This window comes from Fundulus heteroclitus, chromosome 13 (assembly GCF_011125445.2).
Source record: "Fundulus heteroclitus isolate FHET01 chromosome 13, MU-UCD_Fhet_4.1, whole genome shotgun sequence".
Lineage (NCBI taxonomy): Eukaryota > Metazoa > Chordata > Actinopteri > Cyprinodontiformes > Fundulidae > Fundulus > Fundulus heteroclitus.
The window spans coordinates 23,602,910-23,620,445 of NC_046373.1; the positions used below are offsets into that span (position 1 = coordinate 23,602,910).

A 17,536-nucleotide genomic window follows, 5' to 3' on the forward strand; every position below is an offset into this window, starting at 1 on the left:
ATTCCATTTAAACTTATACAAACTAGTAAAATCATTACAATGAGAGAAGTAAATTATGAAATTATAGGAATTCACTCATTCCTCCTTGTATCTATGATCAGTATGAAACTGATGCTTCTGCTCCACACACAGCATCTTATTTTCTTCTGAACTTTTGTTGGAAAACAAATAACTGCTTTCGTATTAGATTACATAAACCCCCAAAAAGACATTTAATAACGAATGCACCATTAACTACATAAAAAGGACAGTGCAAAGTAAAATGCAGTAAAAGGTATCAGAAAGAAAAAATACACCCCCCCCCCCAAAAAAAAAATAAAAAAATAAAAAATATTTTCTTTGGTTTAATAAATAAAATGCTTTCAGGAGCAACTTTTAAACTGTTTATTGTGATAATCAATGGTTTACTAGAAAGTATAACATGCTTAAGCAGACAACAGTAAGGTCGCTGATCAGGAAAAATTCAGGATTTAATAAAGTAAAGAGAAACTAAACTAATTAATAAAAATCAAAATAATCAGTGGGAATAGGCAAAAGAACATTTTTGAAAAACCTTTGATTCATGTGCAATGATGAAGCCAAGGACATTTTTTTTGCTGCTACAATATATTTGAGGGATTTCTGCAGATTGTCAGCTGTGAATGTGAACTTTAAATATTAACTTATCATGAATCAGTCCACACTTCATTCTGAAGACATATCATAAGGTATCAAAGTTCAGTTAAAATTCAGTTAAATAGTAATTTAAGGCATTGGGAAAAAAGGGATAGTGAGACTTTCATAATTGTGCACATGGTCTTGGTAGGTTTTTGAAATAACATAAGTAAATTGCTTTTATAACAGGTTGTAAAAAAAAAAAAAAGCAATGAAAACTAATGCTGAGAAGCTTAAGCAGAATTGAGCTCAGGTTAGGTTGCACTGTGATCTTACAGTTCTTTACATTTTCTCAGCATCCTCCCGGTCCAGTCAGGAGGTCTGTATTCTCAGTGAGAACGTCCCCTGTCTGCAGAGCTCTCTGGACGTTCTGCCAGAAGACTCCTGGGTGTTGTACAGCCTGAGGCCAGCTCAGGTAGGTGCGTTTCTTCACCAGCTTCCTCATGCGGTAATATGGAGACAGATGACGGGCAGGGATCTCCTCCAAAAATAGTAGGATCAACACATCCTTCTGCTCGTCAAACAGTCGAAAGCTGCAAGAAGTCAGAATAAATAGAAACAATGTTTGCAACCTTTATTCATTGCAGAAGAGATCTCAACTTATTCAATCTAAAACATATACGTACATTTAATGGAGATATGCAAGTATGCCAAGCAGTTGAGATCTACACTATCAAGAGAGATATACAGCTCCGTATTTTTAGTTTGAATATTTTCCTACATTGAAAAGTTGTAGACGCTTTAGTTACCTCTAAAACATGCTAAGAGAACCTTGATGTTTTAAAAAGCCTCTTAGTGTAATTTGACATACTTGTGTTCACCAAATCTAATTTGTTTACCTATCAAACATTCATTGTTCTTTACTGTAGAGAGAAACAGCCAGCCTGCCTTGGTGTCGTGAAAATTGAAACAGATAAATGTGAGGATAGGTTGGATAAACATTTTGTACAACAGAAGAATAACCACTAACCTTAACCTTACACACAAACATGTGCACACAAAAGGGAATAGCTGACATTTTATGCATATTTTTCTGTCAGCGCACTGGATGGTACAGGGGGGCTGGCGGTTTTTCTCCTGCTCCGCTCCACTCTGCTGATTGTGTGAACAGCTTCACCTGCTGCTGCTCAGTTAACAAGTTGTTTCACCTGGGACTCTGCCTATTAATACCTGCCTCTCACAGCCACACTCTACTAGATTGTCTCCTTGTCATGTATGAGTTCCTATTGTTGAAGCCGTCTTGCTTCCCGGGGTTCGTTAATTCGTGTGCAAGACTTAGAACAAAAAACTCAGCCATGATAATTCAGTTTCACCTTTGTGAAGGGAGAGCAGGTGTGCCTGCCGCATCTGCGGGCCGCGACTCTGACTCTGCTTCTCCCTGCCGTTCTAGCTTGTTTTATTAACGTCAAAAAATGCACAAAATGACGCATACAGTTTCGTTATACTCCCTAACATCTGGTATACCATAAATGGAGTTGTTGTTCTCGTTTCTTGGTTCGCTCGGTGGTGGCCTTGAAAACATTTCCTCTGCTAATTGTTGACCGGGCCTTGGGACTTTCCCCCAAGGTACCTTGCACGAACAGCGCATTGTATCCTAATCTACTCCATTTCTATTTTGAAGCATACATAAGCATATGAAAGCATCTAAAAGCATCTAAAAACATGTTAAACCTTCATACAAATGTATAAAAATGGATCAAAGTTCATACATTCCACACTATCCAGCGTTCATGGTTGGCTTGCCTCCTCTGACAAAGTGTTTCTTGTTTGGATTCTCATTTTTTCCCCCACTTTCCCCCACTAGATACTTCATTGGCCTTCTGACTTCTGGATATGATCCTGGACTGTTTAGTTTTTTTGTTTCTGGCCATGCCCCTTGAACTGTGCCACCTGTTTTGCTTTCTGCCACCGCCCTGTTCAGCCTGCCACCAGTCAGTTGAACTGTCATCACCTGTTCGGTCATCTGCTTGTTCGGATTTTTAGATCAATATCTTTGTTTGTTTGCAATACACGTTTTAAGCATAGCGTGTTTCATTTGCATATCGAGTTCTCTGCAGATCTGCGGATAAAACCCAATTTTTTTCTTCACTTAGGGTTACTTAACCCTAAGTGAACCCTAAGGGTTAGGGTTAAGTAACCCTAAGGGTTAGGGTTAAGTAACCTTTACTTCATGTTAGTTTTCTGAATCAGAGAATCCCCCATAATTCCTCATTGCCTAGATCAATAAAAAAAAATCATACAACACACATCTTGAGGTATTAATCTTTGATTAATTAGAAACAATTTTGCTTTCCAGTACAATGCCAAAAAATTTCCTAAACTGATGTCTAAATTGTTGGAAATACTGATATCACACACAAAAAAAAGATTTTCAGTTATGCAGTATAACAAGGCACCAATGTGTCGTAAAAGCCCACCTAGCCATCTGCATCTCCCTTGAGCACCATTCACTCTGCAGGTAGTTGCGGCTGATCACACAGATGGTTTTCCTGCTGCTATAGATGGCATCAGTGATGTTCTCTATGATGGGTTTTCCTGTTGACACAAAAGATGTAGTCTATTGGCTTTAATTTGAAGATATCTTCCCAGGATAGTAAAGAAAAATTAGACTGTGTAACTTGTGTTGTGCAATCAAGCCATGAGGAAAAATCAAACTGAGTTGTAAGCAAAGAAATTTGAGACTGTTGCAGGCACCAAGGGACTGCCCCTCACAGCAGCGGGGCTCACTGTATAAAGCCTTGCTGCCCACAGATCGCCCTCATTTCTTGCTGTTATGTGGGAGTAGCATAGGGGGGCACATTCTCACCCTCCACTCAGTGTGGAGGTCCCGACCGGAGTTTGGAGAACTGCAGGCTGGATCAAAGCTAAGTCTGCTTACTATCTTCTGCGTAACCAGACACCGGGGGAGTAAAGAATCCATCGATGCCAAAACCAGCCTTGTGATTTTCACAGCTGTCTCGTCACCTGCTGCCAGACAAAGCTGTGAGGAAAAGCTGATCTGAAATCGCCCCAGCTGCAACCGGCTCAAAGACTCACAAGAGCAGCTACCCCAGGGAAGCTATTAGCTTCTCGGACATAATTTCGTGCTACCATGCGTAACTACGGTTCTTTTCAAACGTAATGTTTGTTTTAAACAGTGTGTAATAGCACAACAACTGTGTTCAGCTAAATCTTTTTTAGTCAATGATTATCACACAAACATGTCATTAACCGTGGTGCCGTATGTGCACTTGTAAAATTTGTAAATGCTTAAAGAGCAAAATCAGATGTGATCAGTGACAAAGTTAAAAAGGGTGTTTTGGAACAAGCTAAACATATAGTCATTTGAGAGAAACTAATGGAAATGTAGACTTTGTACATGGGTCTAAATGTGAAGAAATAATGATCACTTTTTGAATATAAAGTCTACTCTCATCTATGAAGTCATCATTTCTCATGCCTCCTCGTGTGTCTGTATTTGGATGAATGTAACAGCTGCAGAATCTACTACTAAATTCAAACAAATGAAGTAACTTTACCATGTAACTGCCTGGGAGATGGTGAAATAATACATATCTGGACCAAAGCAGAATCAAAGTAAACACAAGTCTAGATTTTTAACAAAGTTAAACCCTAACCTTCAGCTAGTGTTTTCTGTCTATTCTGTCTCTGCAAACAAAATTTGCAGAGGGAGAGATAATTTTATGCATTTCCTCACTTAAAAGTGAAGGTACAGTTTGTTTTTCATTCTAGTTATATTTGTGAAGAGATGAAATCTCATCGAAAACATGAACACACAACACAAATGTTGCACACTTAAAACCAAATATTCACATACGTACCATAACTCAAAACTCTTTTTCTTTACGAAACTTGTCAGGTCTTTCAGGTCAGTTTTAATCATCAATATTGTTTCTATTCACTAAATATATATGTATGTATGTATGTATGTATGTACGTGTGTGTGTGTGTGTTTTTGCAATATCTTCAGTATCCATTCATTAGCTTCTCATGATGGTTTCCTTAGTCTGGCCATCAGGCCATCTTGGTCTCTGACCCCCACCCCAACCACCCCCTCTCTCTCTCGCTCACACAGACACACAGACATAGAAAAACACATATTACCAGTATATTGAGCAAAAAAATATTGTCGCTCAGTTGCAAGTACAAGAACACACACACATTTTAGGGGACTTTCAGTTGGTATTTAATTGTTCTCTATGACAATTAATCTACCACAAAACTCTGAGACTGTTTAAATGTAAAGCGTCCATATAGGCATCCAAATAAGCACCCCCCCCCCAAAAAAAAAAAAAAAAATTAAATAAATAAATTGATCGAAAATGTGTTGATCAGTGATAGATGACTTATACAAAAACAAGTTAACATAATTTTTAGACTGACCTACTAATTTGTAGAATGATCACAAGATGACATAAAATGGTTTGGACACATGCTTTACCTGGTTGGAAGTCTCTGTGGTGCAAACAGAGTCTCCAGCCCTGCTCTCCCTCCAACACTGGGAGCATCTCTCGGTGAACCCAGTCTTCATCGTGGACGTTGTAAGATACAAAGGCATCAAACTGATGGGGGTCAATGTTTTTCCTCTTCCTTGTGTCGTAGAGAAAGGCCAGGAAGAGTTGGAGTGTGTAGGTTAGATGCCACTTCAGGAAGTGATGGATAAAGGATATAAAGAGAGTTAGGACAACCAGACAAGTGTTGAAAATGAAGTAGAGAAAGTTGCCTTCATCCCAACAGGACTGGTCATCAAAGTCTAGGAACAAGCTTCCTCGTTGCTCCTTGGGAAAGGCACATGTATACTGATGAGCGTCTACCACCTGGGTTTGATTGTTGTTCTTTATCCACTGGATAAAGGCTGCATTTGAGCAGTCACAGCTTAAGAGGTTGCTGCTCAGGTCCAAGTAAAGTAGAGAAGGAAGAGACAAAATGATCATCTCGTCAATCACAGTGATCTCATTCTCAGTAAGGCTCAGATATTTGAGCGCAGAAAGATTGGAATGCACCAAAAAATCCAAAGACTTAATATTAGACTTGGATATTTCCAGAGTCCCCAGGTTTGGGATTGGTTGAAAGAACGCTCGATTCAAATTTGATACATTGGACTCTATTAATGTCAAACTCTTGAGTTGTGGATTGAACTTAAACATGTTCCCAAAAAGTATTTCAATACAGATATTCACCGCTCTAAAAATCTCCAAATTTTCCATCGTCATGAGCAGAAAGTAAGATATCGAGTTGACTATACAACTATTACGCTTATCTCTCCTGTAAATAACTGTCAGACTTTTCAACAACTTCAAGTGAGTTAATTTCTTATAATTGTTGGAATGAGGACTTTTTAAAATCCTACGAGAAGACTTATAGATTGTAAAATCCTGCAAGTTATCTAATCCTGTCAAACAATCTAGATTTGCAAAGTTATCCACTTCTATAGTTAACTGTTTGAGTGATTGTAAACCTTGAAATTCATCTCTATTTATCATTCTTAAAGAGTTGTTGCTAATGTCTAAAATCTCTAGCTTCTTAAAAGAAACTCTAAATGTGCTTTCAAAATTAATAATATTATTGTCACCCAGATCTAAAACTTTCAGACAACTGAGCGTTTGAATGACACATTTTCTAAATTTTCTTATGTGATTTTTGTTTAAATAAAGCTCTTTAAGATGTGTTGTATTAACAAAATCTTCACAGCTAAGCTTGGAAATTAGATTATCATTCATTCTCAAAATCTCAAGAGAGGAGAGGTTTCTTATGTCATATGGAACCTTTTTTAACTGGTTGGCACTCAGATCCAGGAACCGCAGCTGTTTCATCATATGCACTGAACCTGTTAACAGTTTCTTTAATCCCGTATTGGAAAGGTCTAGCTCTGTGAGCTGAGAGCATGATGAAAGGTTAAGAGAGAACTTTTCAAAACGGTTGTTAAACAAATCCAGCTTTCTCAGGGTTGGTATTTTGCAGACTGTCAATAACAGTCCTTTTTCAATCCACCCAGAGACTAAAGTTAGCCTCAAATGTCGCAGTGAGTAAAGACTCAGCAAGACCTTTCGGATCCTTTGAAAGGTAAGAACTTCGTCTTCAAGAAACAGCTGTGTTATGTTTCCCAACAAAGCTTTGTCAGGTATATCAAATTTCATTTTATTGTCAATAAAACATAAAGAAAGCTCTATCAGTTGGAGGTAAGGGAAGATAGGTGTTGTGATGCTGATTTTTTTAAGGTGATAGCTGGAAATGCTCAATTTTTTAAGACTTGACGGGTGACTAAGCTGGAGGTTTTTGGTTTCAAAAACAGAAAACTCACTATATTTAAGGCCAAGCCAGTTTATTTTGGGGAGCTGAAATATACCCTGAATGGCAGTAAGTTCTCCGAGCTGGTTCCCACCTAAATCCAGTATTTCTAAGCTGGTCAGGAACTGGAAGGCTGATTTATGAATCGTCCGAACATTGCTGAAGCTGAGATCGAGCACTGTGACGTTGGACAAACCCTGAAATATGGTGTCAGTCAGGGTGTAGAGCTGGTTGTTTCCCAACAAGAGAGTCTTCAATGAGACCAAATCCGTGAAAGAGCCATTTGCCACACGTACAACAAAACTTGATGTAAGATCCAGATATCTCAGCTTTGACATATTGCGAAAGTCATCTCTGTTAATTTTCCACAGCTGATTTTTGTTGAGTTTCACTGAACCAACAGTTTTGGGTATTTCATTAGGAATGCTCACAAGATTTCTGTTTGAACAATCCAAAGACACATCCGGAGACGGTTTGTCCTGATAAAGAATTGTGCAGTTTCTCAGTGAATAAGTTAGGGAGGGGTTGATCTGACCCAAGAGGCAAAGAAGTCTCAGAATGAAGGGTGAAGACAAACGTCCTGTCGAGGCCATACTTGATCAGTTCGTATGAAGTTCTTGATCTTTATGGGTGGATTTCTGAAAAAAAAAAAAAAAAAATCATAACACAAAATACATTTGTTAAGATTTTCCCGTGTTATCGCTTGTATTATTATTTTCAGTGAAATACTTTGCTGTTATGCTGAGAAGTGAAATAAAAATACACAAAAAATTGCTGTCTTCCTTAAATAAAATTAGGAAAACAGCAAAGAGACACAAACTTAGTAGCGATATAAACAAGTATGTAGAGGAGTGGCAAGAGTGCAAAAAAGATGTGCACAAAAACCATCTCCGCCAAAAAACAAGTGGTTGAAAATGTCTGACTTAAAGAACCTCTGGGTGTAAAGCTCAAACCAGCTTGGCATTAAGTCTCTTTACAAAATGGCTGGTGCCGCAACCACTTTTTAACCAATGAATTTTTGATCCTCCATCGGTTGTAATATATAATAGACAGGTATTTAGTAACTGCAGCATTTGATCTATCAAGACATCATAATAAAGGCATTTTTTTCTTGAATTGCAAAATCGTTGTTTAAATGTGACCAATGGTTGTTCAGGGTTTAAATAATCATGTCTCAACTTTTTTGGTAGTTTAATTAAAAAAACTAAAGCAAAAAATATTGGTAGCTTGTCAAAAGATTTCATATTATTAGATAGATTTTTATTACAGACTCAAAGTCCAAATTACATAAAAGAGAAAACAAAAACAATAAAAGAATAAATGCAATATAAAACGACTCCTAGCCATTCAGAAGGCAATCATACCAATTTCTCCAGAGTATAGATGAGTATTTTACTGAACTATATTTAACATTAGTCAACACAATAGGATAATTCTATTACTGGACTCATTTAAACGACAAATAAATTTATACATAAGCTTGTTTAAAACAGCCATCAAAATGCTGACGCGAGCGGATACAACCAGTTCACTGGCACTGGTCCACCTAGTTTGTTTAACAAAAGTCTTAATGCATCATTAAAGGCCACCTTCAACCTTTGAAGACTGGCTTTTTTAAAGTTTCCCCACAAATGTGCAGTATACAGAGATGTACAATATGAACTAAACAAGTTCAATTTCACTTCATCAGAACAGAATCCAAACTTATGGACAAGGATATTTGTCTGAGCGTATAACATTCGAACCTCGCGGTAAATGTCCTCATCATCAGACAGACGGTCTGTCAGCACATGGCCAAGATATTTTACTTCATTTGAGACATTCAAGAAAGTTCCAGACAGTTTTAAAATTTGGAAATACTCTATTTTTGTCCTCCTTAGTGCGACAAATCAAGATGATACTTTTGGATGGGTTGAATTTGACATCAAGTAGTTCACCACATGCTGAACAGACATTAAGCAGCTTCAGAAGACCAGCTAAACTTGGACTAAAAACCACTAGGTCATCAGCATACATAAAATTATTAATAATAGTGTCACCAACCATGCAGCCAGTTCTACACAGGTTTAGCTGCTTAGAGAGGTCATTCATATAAAAATTAAACAACATAGGAGATAAAATGCTTCCTTGTCTGACTCCATTGCTGACACGAAAGGATGCAGACACACAGTTGTCCCATTTGACCTGCATAGCTTGATTAGCATACCAATAGGACAGACATCTTACTATATATTTGGGCTTGGCACAATTTTAAAAATAGTTTTCTATGATTTATACGATCAAAAGCCTTAGAGGTTTTTTTTTTTTTTTTTAAGACACGGACTTTCTGTGTCTTAAAAACACAGAAAGGCCGTAGAATTTTTGCTGTTATAATTATTCAGTAATTCTTTTAGGCCATATATACACATATCAGTGCCATGTTTGGACTTGAACCCAAATTGATTGTCTGTAGACATAATTATCTTTGCAAATTATTCTTAAACCAAAAAAGAAGTTTGAAAAAAAAAAGATGTATCCCCACCTTTAAAAATACAACTAATTTACTCTACTTCCATCGTTGATCAGGTATTGCAGCACAATAAAATAATAAATCACAAAAATAAAAAAAAACTAATTATGACATTTCCTTTGTTTTTAGAATTATGACTCATAGGTAATGAAACTCCAAATTCAACTTCTCGGAAAATCAGGATTGTTATAAAATCAGGAATGACTGCTTATTAAAATTGTAATTGTAAATTAATAATAATTTGTAATTCCAGACCAACATCATCCCCAACAAATATATATTTAAAGTACACCAGGAGTTTGTTATTATTGGACTACTAGCACAAGATCATTATTGATTACTGGAATTAATAATTGTCACTAACCATAATTAACAGAAGCATTAGGATGTTCAAACCTGTGGTGGAATTTTGGATTTGTTTAGCCGCTAGTAAATTTGAAAAATTACGGTTCACAGCTGCAATTGGTAATGTAATTAATAATTAACCAAATCCTCAGACAAATGTAACGTATCAACAGTTAAACTGAAAAAGGATAGTTTAAGCACTAACCTTCGGACAGCAGATCTCTCTTATAGTAATATAACCTGATAAATTGCAGAATACATAGAGTATCACGGAGAAATACTGAGTATTAAGGAAGATGTTTCCGCAGCTAACTTGCCATGTCTATTGTGCACACCATTTTGAAATGTGAAAGCAAATCAGCAGGACTTAAGCAGTTTGTCAGATCACGTCTAGAATTATAATTTCTCCCACATTCCAGAATCAATTTTACATTTCTCCTCTGTACTGCAGAAATTTACACATTCTCCTAAATTAGAATAGTATAGTAGAGGAAAGAGCTGCTGTAGATGTGAGAAGTAACAAACTTATATTAAAGGAAATAACTTTACTGCCATTTGAGAGACACTTGCTGCAGGCAATGTGTTGATGATTTGTAGTTTTCTGTGAAAGCTAAGAGTACATGCATTAATACAATTTCTGAGGAATTGAATGTTGTCAGACAGCTACCAACCCCCATCCCCATTGTATAAAGAAAGGTAGACAGAAAATGGATGGATGAACACTGTCATAAGATATTTTATTATTATCAATAACTAAATTGGTAAATGACCAGGAAAAAAATTAGAGAGAGCAGGTTGGAGTTTTTTGTTGAGCTCAATGATCCAGTTTTTATAGGTGATTAGTGATGGGTATCACGTTTGTTCTGATTTCCTGTATCATTTGGTTCTTCTCACCCAATCGCCTGTTTCGACTTTGAAATTAATCTTTTGTTGCTGTTACTTTTATGGTCATTTGTAGACAACTGACAGAATTGTTTTGATTTGATTCAGATCATTCCCAGTTTAGGTTGAGTCTCTTTCCAAGAATTACAAACTCATCTGAATAAACTTTGTTTTAAGTTGACATTTAAAGGTAAAAACAATGAGCATTTTTATTGTCTTAATAAGAAGAGACCTTTGGTACTCACAGTTGAAGTCCACAGAGCATCGAACTGAACTGAAGAACTGTAGAAGAGCGTTGTGATGGGCTTTTCATACTCTCATCATACATGAGATGTCTCGCTTCTTTAAATACCAAAGCAGGAAGTGACACATCTCACCCAAAGCTGGCTCTAGTGTTAATTTAACTATGTTGAAACCCTTGAATCAAGAACCACTTTGTAGAATATTTGGAAACTATGGAAAAGGTTGTTGTTTGGTTATGTTTAATCTATGTTCTATTGTCGGTTGAAATGTGTTTAAATGTTTTGATAAAATTTTTAACAAAATCTGCAGCAAAAGCAGATCCTGTGACGATCCACAGCTACTTGTGGTCTGTTCTCACTTCTGTTTGTATTTAGATCCTATTACTGTTTTTAGGTGTTGAGAAGACGATGATTCTATCTGCACCTCAGTGACAGCCACTGTCAGCTCATACCTCAAGTGAAAAAATGACCTAAAAGGTTATTCACTCTGTCAATGTGTGCAAAAATAAAACATGTTTGTACAAAATTGAATGTCAACACACACAAACTATGTTCTTGACTCTTGATTGATAGAGTTTTCTGAAATTATGCTGTGCATGCCAGTTTAATATTGTACCGCAAGTTTTCTCAATAGATTCCTGCTTACTGTAGGTTTCTAAGCTGGCCCCTCTGCCTCAACGTATCTGAGGAAGTGGGTCAAAAACAAACATGATTATTGGCAGATGGTTGTTGGTAAACTGTCCATTGCAATGCACAAATAAACTATTTTAATAGCATATTCATTTGTAGTTCTGTTTAATAAGGACACTCAGAAAAAGATGCATGTTTATATTTTATGTTGTCTATTAGGAAAGTCACGCAAAACTGACAGCATAGAAATAATAAAACGATCTCAATGATACAATAGAAAAACCCCACAGATGTAGCTGCTACAAACTAATATGTAATTACAAAGCAAAAACAATATTAAAAGAATCAATACAAAAATATGGACATTGGGAACAGAAGCTTTAAGTGAAAAGGTCAATCAAAAACTGTATTCAATCAGTGTGAAGAGCAATGATCACCAAACAAGAAATAAAGTGCCCTAAAAGCACTTAAAAATGGTTGAAGGCGTGAACTTGTATAGCACTTCTATGAAGTCCAAGGACCTCAAAGTGGTTTACACTACATTAAGCCATTCATACTGTACACTGATGGTGGTGAGCTATGTTGGAGATTGAAGATACACTTCAAATTTGATACACTCTAAAAAAAAAAAAGGATAATAATAGCACCACAATTAAGGTAGCACGTGATCTTAGATACACTCAAAAAATAGGAAAAACTAGGATTCAATAATTGTAAACTAGAGTGTACAACAGGAAGCAAAACTAACTGAATCATACATAGATGCACTTACTACTATTGACAAACACTTTGTCCACATGTACATTAATTGGTGCAAGAAGTAACAAGCACATATTAATGTGATTAAAAGCCATTCTCTAGTTTGTGCTTTTCTATTGTTACGCTGAGCTGCCCAAAACATGCCCATTTTATTAATAGCTTTGTCTTTGTTAGTTTCATCTGGACTTACTTTAACCCAGAAAAGTAGAAAAAAAAGCACCTTGTTGAATTACTTTCATTTGTATTCCCCTTTTTAATTCTTATTGTTTACGTAATCTTACAACTTTTGAACGTCTGTCAATGTCCTGTTGGTCCAGTCAGCAGGTCCATGTTCTCAGTGAGCTAATCCCCTGTCTGCAGAGCTCTCTGGACGTTCTGCCAGAAGACTCCTGGGTGTTGGGCAGCCTGAGGCCAGCTCAGGTAGGTGCGCTTCTTCACCAGCTTCCTCATGCGGTAGTACGGAGACAGATGATGGGGAGGGATCTCCTCCAAAAACAGCAGGATCAGCACATCCTTCTGCTCGTCAAACAGACGAAAGCTAGAAGAAAAATTAAAAGATCTAAGGAAAAAGTAACATTTCTAATTGTTATCATCTGTTATGTATTTTAGCTACAGATTTTTTCACTGCCCCAGTAGCCTATTGGTTAATTCTACCCATTCAAAAAATCAAAGTGCCATTAGAAGTATGCTGTGCCAGTTGCAGGCAGTAAAACAATAAAAAATCTAAATCTAAATTGAAATTAAAATGATTGTGCTGTTCAGAAGCAGTGCAAGGCTGAAGATAGTTCCAAGAAATATGTGTCTCTGTTATGCGAGCTACAATATTATTTTCAGAGGATCAACAATTTTCCAGAGTACCCTCTGGGTCTCGCCAGTGGAACCATAACTGTGGAAATGTACAGACTCCAGCCACTAAAACTGCCATGGGGCTGCACACGATTTAAAAAATAGTTCACCGTCCATGCATCTAAACTTTGCTAGAAAAAGTTTGTGCGGTATATTTTTTTGCATGCCTACCCTTTCCAAGTGTCTTTAACTCTGAAGAGTTCTGTATACATTTTTGCATATTCCATATAATTAAAGGAAGTTTGATTTGTTTTTTTGTAATTCATCAGCTAAAATAGTTTTTTCTATTAAGCTCTAATGTTGGGAGTTCAATAACTCTGTATTATTACACTGAAGACACTGAAGACAGATTTAATCCACCAAATATTTAGTAAACACAGTCACCTAGAATGCAGAGTCAGAGGTTTTAATTTTTAAGATTAAGTTTATTTTTTTTATACATAGACAAAAAATTATTACAATCTAATATGAGTTTGCTATTTATTTCCATAAAGCTTGAACAATTTAAGGCAAAAATCTATTTTCTTCTAACCATAAAGATGAGGATCTACATGTTCTCTTGTGTTTCCCATTTTGAAAAGTGGTGTTGTATATTTAACACAGACACAGAGGAATTGGTTACAGATAAAGGCTTTTTTATGATCAGCTTTAAAAGGTAATACAGATACAAAAAGCCCTAGTAAAAATTACATTAGACTTATGTTATGGGTGTCAATATTTATGCCGTTTTAATTTTGTTTGTTGGGTCTTTTTGTGTGAGATCATGTTACTGTAATAAATGGCTAAAATATTTTAAGGCTTTCTCAGTATTTTTACATGTGGTGTATATAACTGTGGATACAGACATGCTTTATGCTAAATGTTCTGTTCATATTAATGTCTTAGATTGAATTGATTAAAATTAAAAAAATATTTAGTTGTTTTACTCTTTGTTCTTGCCGTTTGCCGTTCAGAAAGATGGATTGTAATGAAAGACAGCACCCCCACCTGGCCATCTGGACCTCCCTTGAGCACCATTCGCTCTGCAGGTAGTGGCGACTGATCACACAGATGGTCTTCCTGCTGCAATAAATGGCATCAGTAATGTTTTCTATGATGGGTATACCTGTGAACATAATATATGACTTGAATTGAAAGGGTATGATAAAAACATCAACAGAAAACTTTAAAGCAAGAGCTCAAAAACAGCTTTTACTACAGCTATTGTACCCGTGCTGATTGAATTAAGTGACCATCCAGTTATTAGGCTTCAAAAATCCCTTAAAGTTTCAGTACAGCAGCAAATCTCGTCTAATGCAATGAAGCCAATTAACAACGCTGTATTTAAATACTTCATGAAATATTACAAATCCTGACCTTTTCTATTATAATTTTTTTTAAATGTTTTTAATACTAAAATGGTAAATATAAAAAAAATATTAAAAGTATTGTATTTTCTATTTTCATCTGGTTGTTACGGTGGCCCTTGTAGGTTGTTTTTCAGGTGTCATGTAGCAAGAGTAAAATAAAAAAAGTTTTTGTGTCCTGTCTTACCATAGCTCCTGACATACTATAGCTGCTCTCAGGCTGCTGCCATGTATGCGGTTGTCTTGAAAAGACACTTTAGATGCATCTGAACTGGCCAAAATAAAACAGATTTTATAAAACATCTAGAGTTCTGTCACAAATTTGAATTTTGTGTGCAATTTTTCATGCAATCCTGTTGTGAATAGTGTGTATGTATTGGTATCAACTCATCTCAAATTCATTTATAAAGCACATTCAAAGGCAACTCTACTGACCAAAGCGCTGTTCAAAAGTTGAAGATGAAAATAAAATATCTAAGTAATAGGTGAAAATGTAAAATAATAAAGCTGATAAGTACTACTAGTATCAATGACAGACTGCATATAAAGTCAAATCAAATGGACTCAAATGCAATAGAAGTATTCGTTAAGTCTGGTTTGAAAGAGAAGCTACACAGTAATCCAATATAAATCATCGGTAGCTTAGTCTGCTTTTTTTTTAATTTCTAGCATTCCCTCCAAAGAGCACTTGTATTTCATTGAGTCCCAATGACTGTTTTGGACTGGGCTTACTCAATTTATATGCAGTCCATTTATATGTCTATAATTGAAGAGTAGGTAAATTAAAATGTTACCAATATCTTCAGTGGTAGGATGGGAGTCTTCTGCAGTTCAAGTATTATGTGAGGCTTTGAAAGCCTGACTAACAGCATCAGTAGTGCAAGAATAAAAATATATGAGTGGCTATAAGACAGATTCCGTTTACTAGAAGCAAGTGGTAGCAGTTTGTTTCTTGTTGCTCTATAAAATATTTATTTTATTCAAAGGCAGAAATCAGCCTATTAAAATCCAGACCATCAACAAGCAATTTGTGCCATGATCATAATTGGCTCAAAATAGATACAACCAGAACTTACCTGGTTGGAAGTCTCTGTGGTGCAGACAGAGTCTCCAGCTTTGTTCACCCTCCAGGACAGGAAGCATTTCTCTGAAAACCCACTCCTCATCGTGGATGTTGTAGGACACAAAGGCATCAAACTGATGAGGGACTCCCTTCCTCCTCTTCCTGGTATCATAGAGAAAAGCCAGGAAGAGGTGGGAGGTGTACATGAGATGCCACCTAAAGAAGTGGTAGATGAAGGATGTAAGAAGAATTAGAACAACCAGACAAGTACTGAAAATGAAGCAGAAAAAGCTGCCATCATCCCAACAGGGCTGTATGTCTAAGTCAAATAACAAGCTTCCTTGTTTGGACAGAGGAAAGGAACATACATACTGATGAGCATTTACCACCTGTGTTTGTTTGTTGTTCTTTGCCCATTGGATAAAACCTGCATTTGAGCAGTCACAGTTGAATGGATTTTTGTCCAGGTCCAAGTATATTAGAGAGGGGAGAGACTGCAAGACTGTCTCATTAATCACATTCATCTCATTGCCATTCAGATTAAGATATCTGAGTGCAGAAAGATTGGCCTGCACAAGAAAATCCAAAGACTTCAGTTTAGACCGAGAGAGCTCAAGAACCTCCAGGTTTGGGATCGGCAGAAATAGTTCAGAATGTAACTCTGACAAATCTGTCTCTGTAAATATCAGACTCCTCAGCTTGCAATTGAACTGAAATGTCTTTGAATATGGAGTCATCAAATAAATATTCTCAGCTTTAAAAAATTCCAGATGTTTCATTTTCTGAAGGAGTCCATCTGCCAAGTAATAAACCACACCCTGCTGGTTATACTTGCATGCCAATGAGAAACTTTTCAGTGATCTCATCTGTACGGTTTGCTCATAGCTGTTTGAATAAGGAATTTGGAAAGGTTCACGATAATTGATGTTGATTTGAACATTTTCCAATTCTTGTAAAGGTCTCACATTTGCATAAAAGAATGGAAATGATCCTGAAAGAAATTGTAGATTCTTTAGTCCAAAAAATGTTTTGTATTTCACAGTTTCCATAACATCTGATGTCACATTCAAATATTTGAGAGACTTCAGCCCTCTTAAATCACCGTTATCAAGAAGTTTTATAAAGTTGTGGCTTATATCCAAGACCTCAAGCTTCTGCAGGCCAACTTTGATAGCGGCTCTGAATGTCACCAGCAGATTGTCACTCAAATTTAAAAGCTTTAGGTTTGTAAGATTTTCCATGACACACCTTTGCAGTTTGGTAATGCGGTTAACATTTAGATGTAGTTCTGTAAGGCGTGTTGTGTTCACAAAATCCTCACAGCTTAGGTGGGAAATAAAGTTGTTGTTAATGATCAAAATTGCAAGGGAGGAAAGGTTCCTGATGTCATGTGGAATCTTGGTGAGCCAGTTGTAACTCACGTTCAGGGACTTCAGGTGTTTCATTGAGTCAATTGATCCTTTTGGAAGTTCACTTATGCGGCAAACAGATAGGTCAAGCACTGTGAGCTGAGAGCATGGAGCAAGTTTAAGCGTTTCATTGTTTAAATCAATTTCAGACAAATCTAGAATTCTCAGCGTTGCAATTTTGCAGACAGTAGACAGCAGTGCCTTCTTAATCTCAGTAAAGATTACATTTAGTCTTAGGTGATACAATGAGTCGAAACTCTGCAGAACCTTTTGCAGCTTGTCAAAGGAAGGCAAAGGCCTTTTAAGATACAGCTGTGTAACATTCTTTAGTAATGTTTTGTCTGGTATATCCCATTGATTTTCTACCTCCAAAAACATAGAAAGCTCTAACTTATGCAGGTAAGGAAAGATTGGTGTTGTGATGCTGAAATTTCTAAGCATATAACAAAAGATATACAACTCTTCCAGACCTGTGGAGAAATTATGAGGTATATTTTTTGTTTCAAAAGAGTAAAAAGGATTGTAACTAAGCTTAAGGGTGCGGATTTTTGGTAGTTGTAGGA

General features: G+C 36.5%; 2 protein-coding genes across 2 annotated transcripts; both read right to left on the bottom strand.

Moving 5' to 3' along the window:
* Window positions 1-384: 384 nt before the first annotated feature.
* LOC105937756 (toll-like receptor 13) lies at window positions 385-9,497 on the bottom strand. The gene is made up of 5 exons (XM_036145880.1): window positions 9,487-9,497; window positions 7,478-7,564; window positions 5,096-5,541; window positions 3,072-3,189; window positions 385-1,187 (listed from the first exon to the last, which is right to left on the bottom strand). Exons 1-5 carry the CDS (start codon window positions 9,495-9,497, stop codon window positions 947-949), a joined length of 903 nt encoding a protein of 300 aa, XP_036001773.1. The 3' UTR covers window positions 385-946.
* Window positions 9,498-12,651: 3,154 nt separating this feature from the next.
* LOC110369562 (toll-like receptor 13) lies at window positions 12,652-14,352 on the bottom strand. Its single transcript, XM_036145881.1, has 2 exons — window positions 14,143-14,352; window positions 12,652-12,847 (listed from the first exon to the last, which is right to left on the bottom strand). The coding sequence occupies exons 1-2, from the start codon at window positions 14,268-14,270 to the stop codon at window positions 12,652-12,654; spliced, it is 324 nt and encodes a 107-aa protein (XP_036001774.1). The 5' UTR covers window positions 14,271-14,352.
* Between the last annotated feature and the right edge of the window lie 3,184 nt (window positions 14,353-17,536).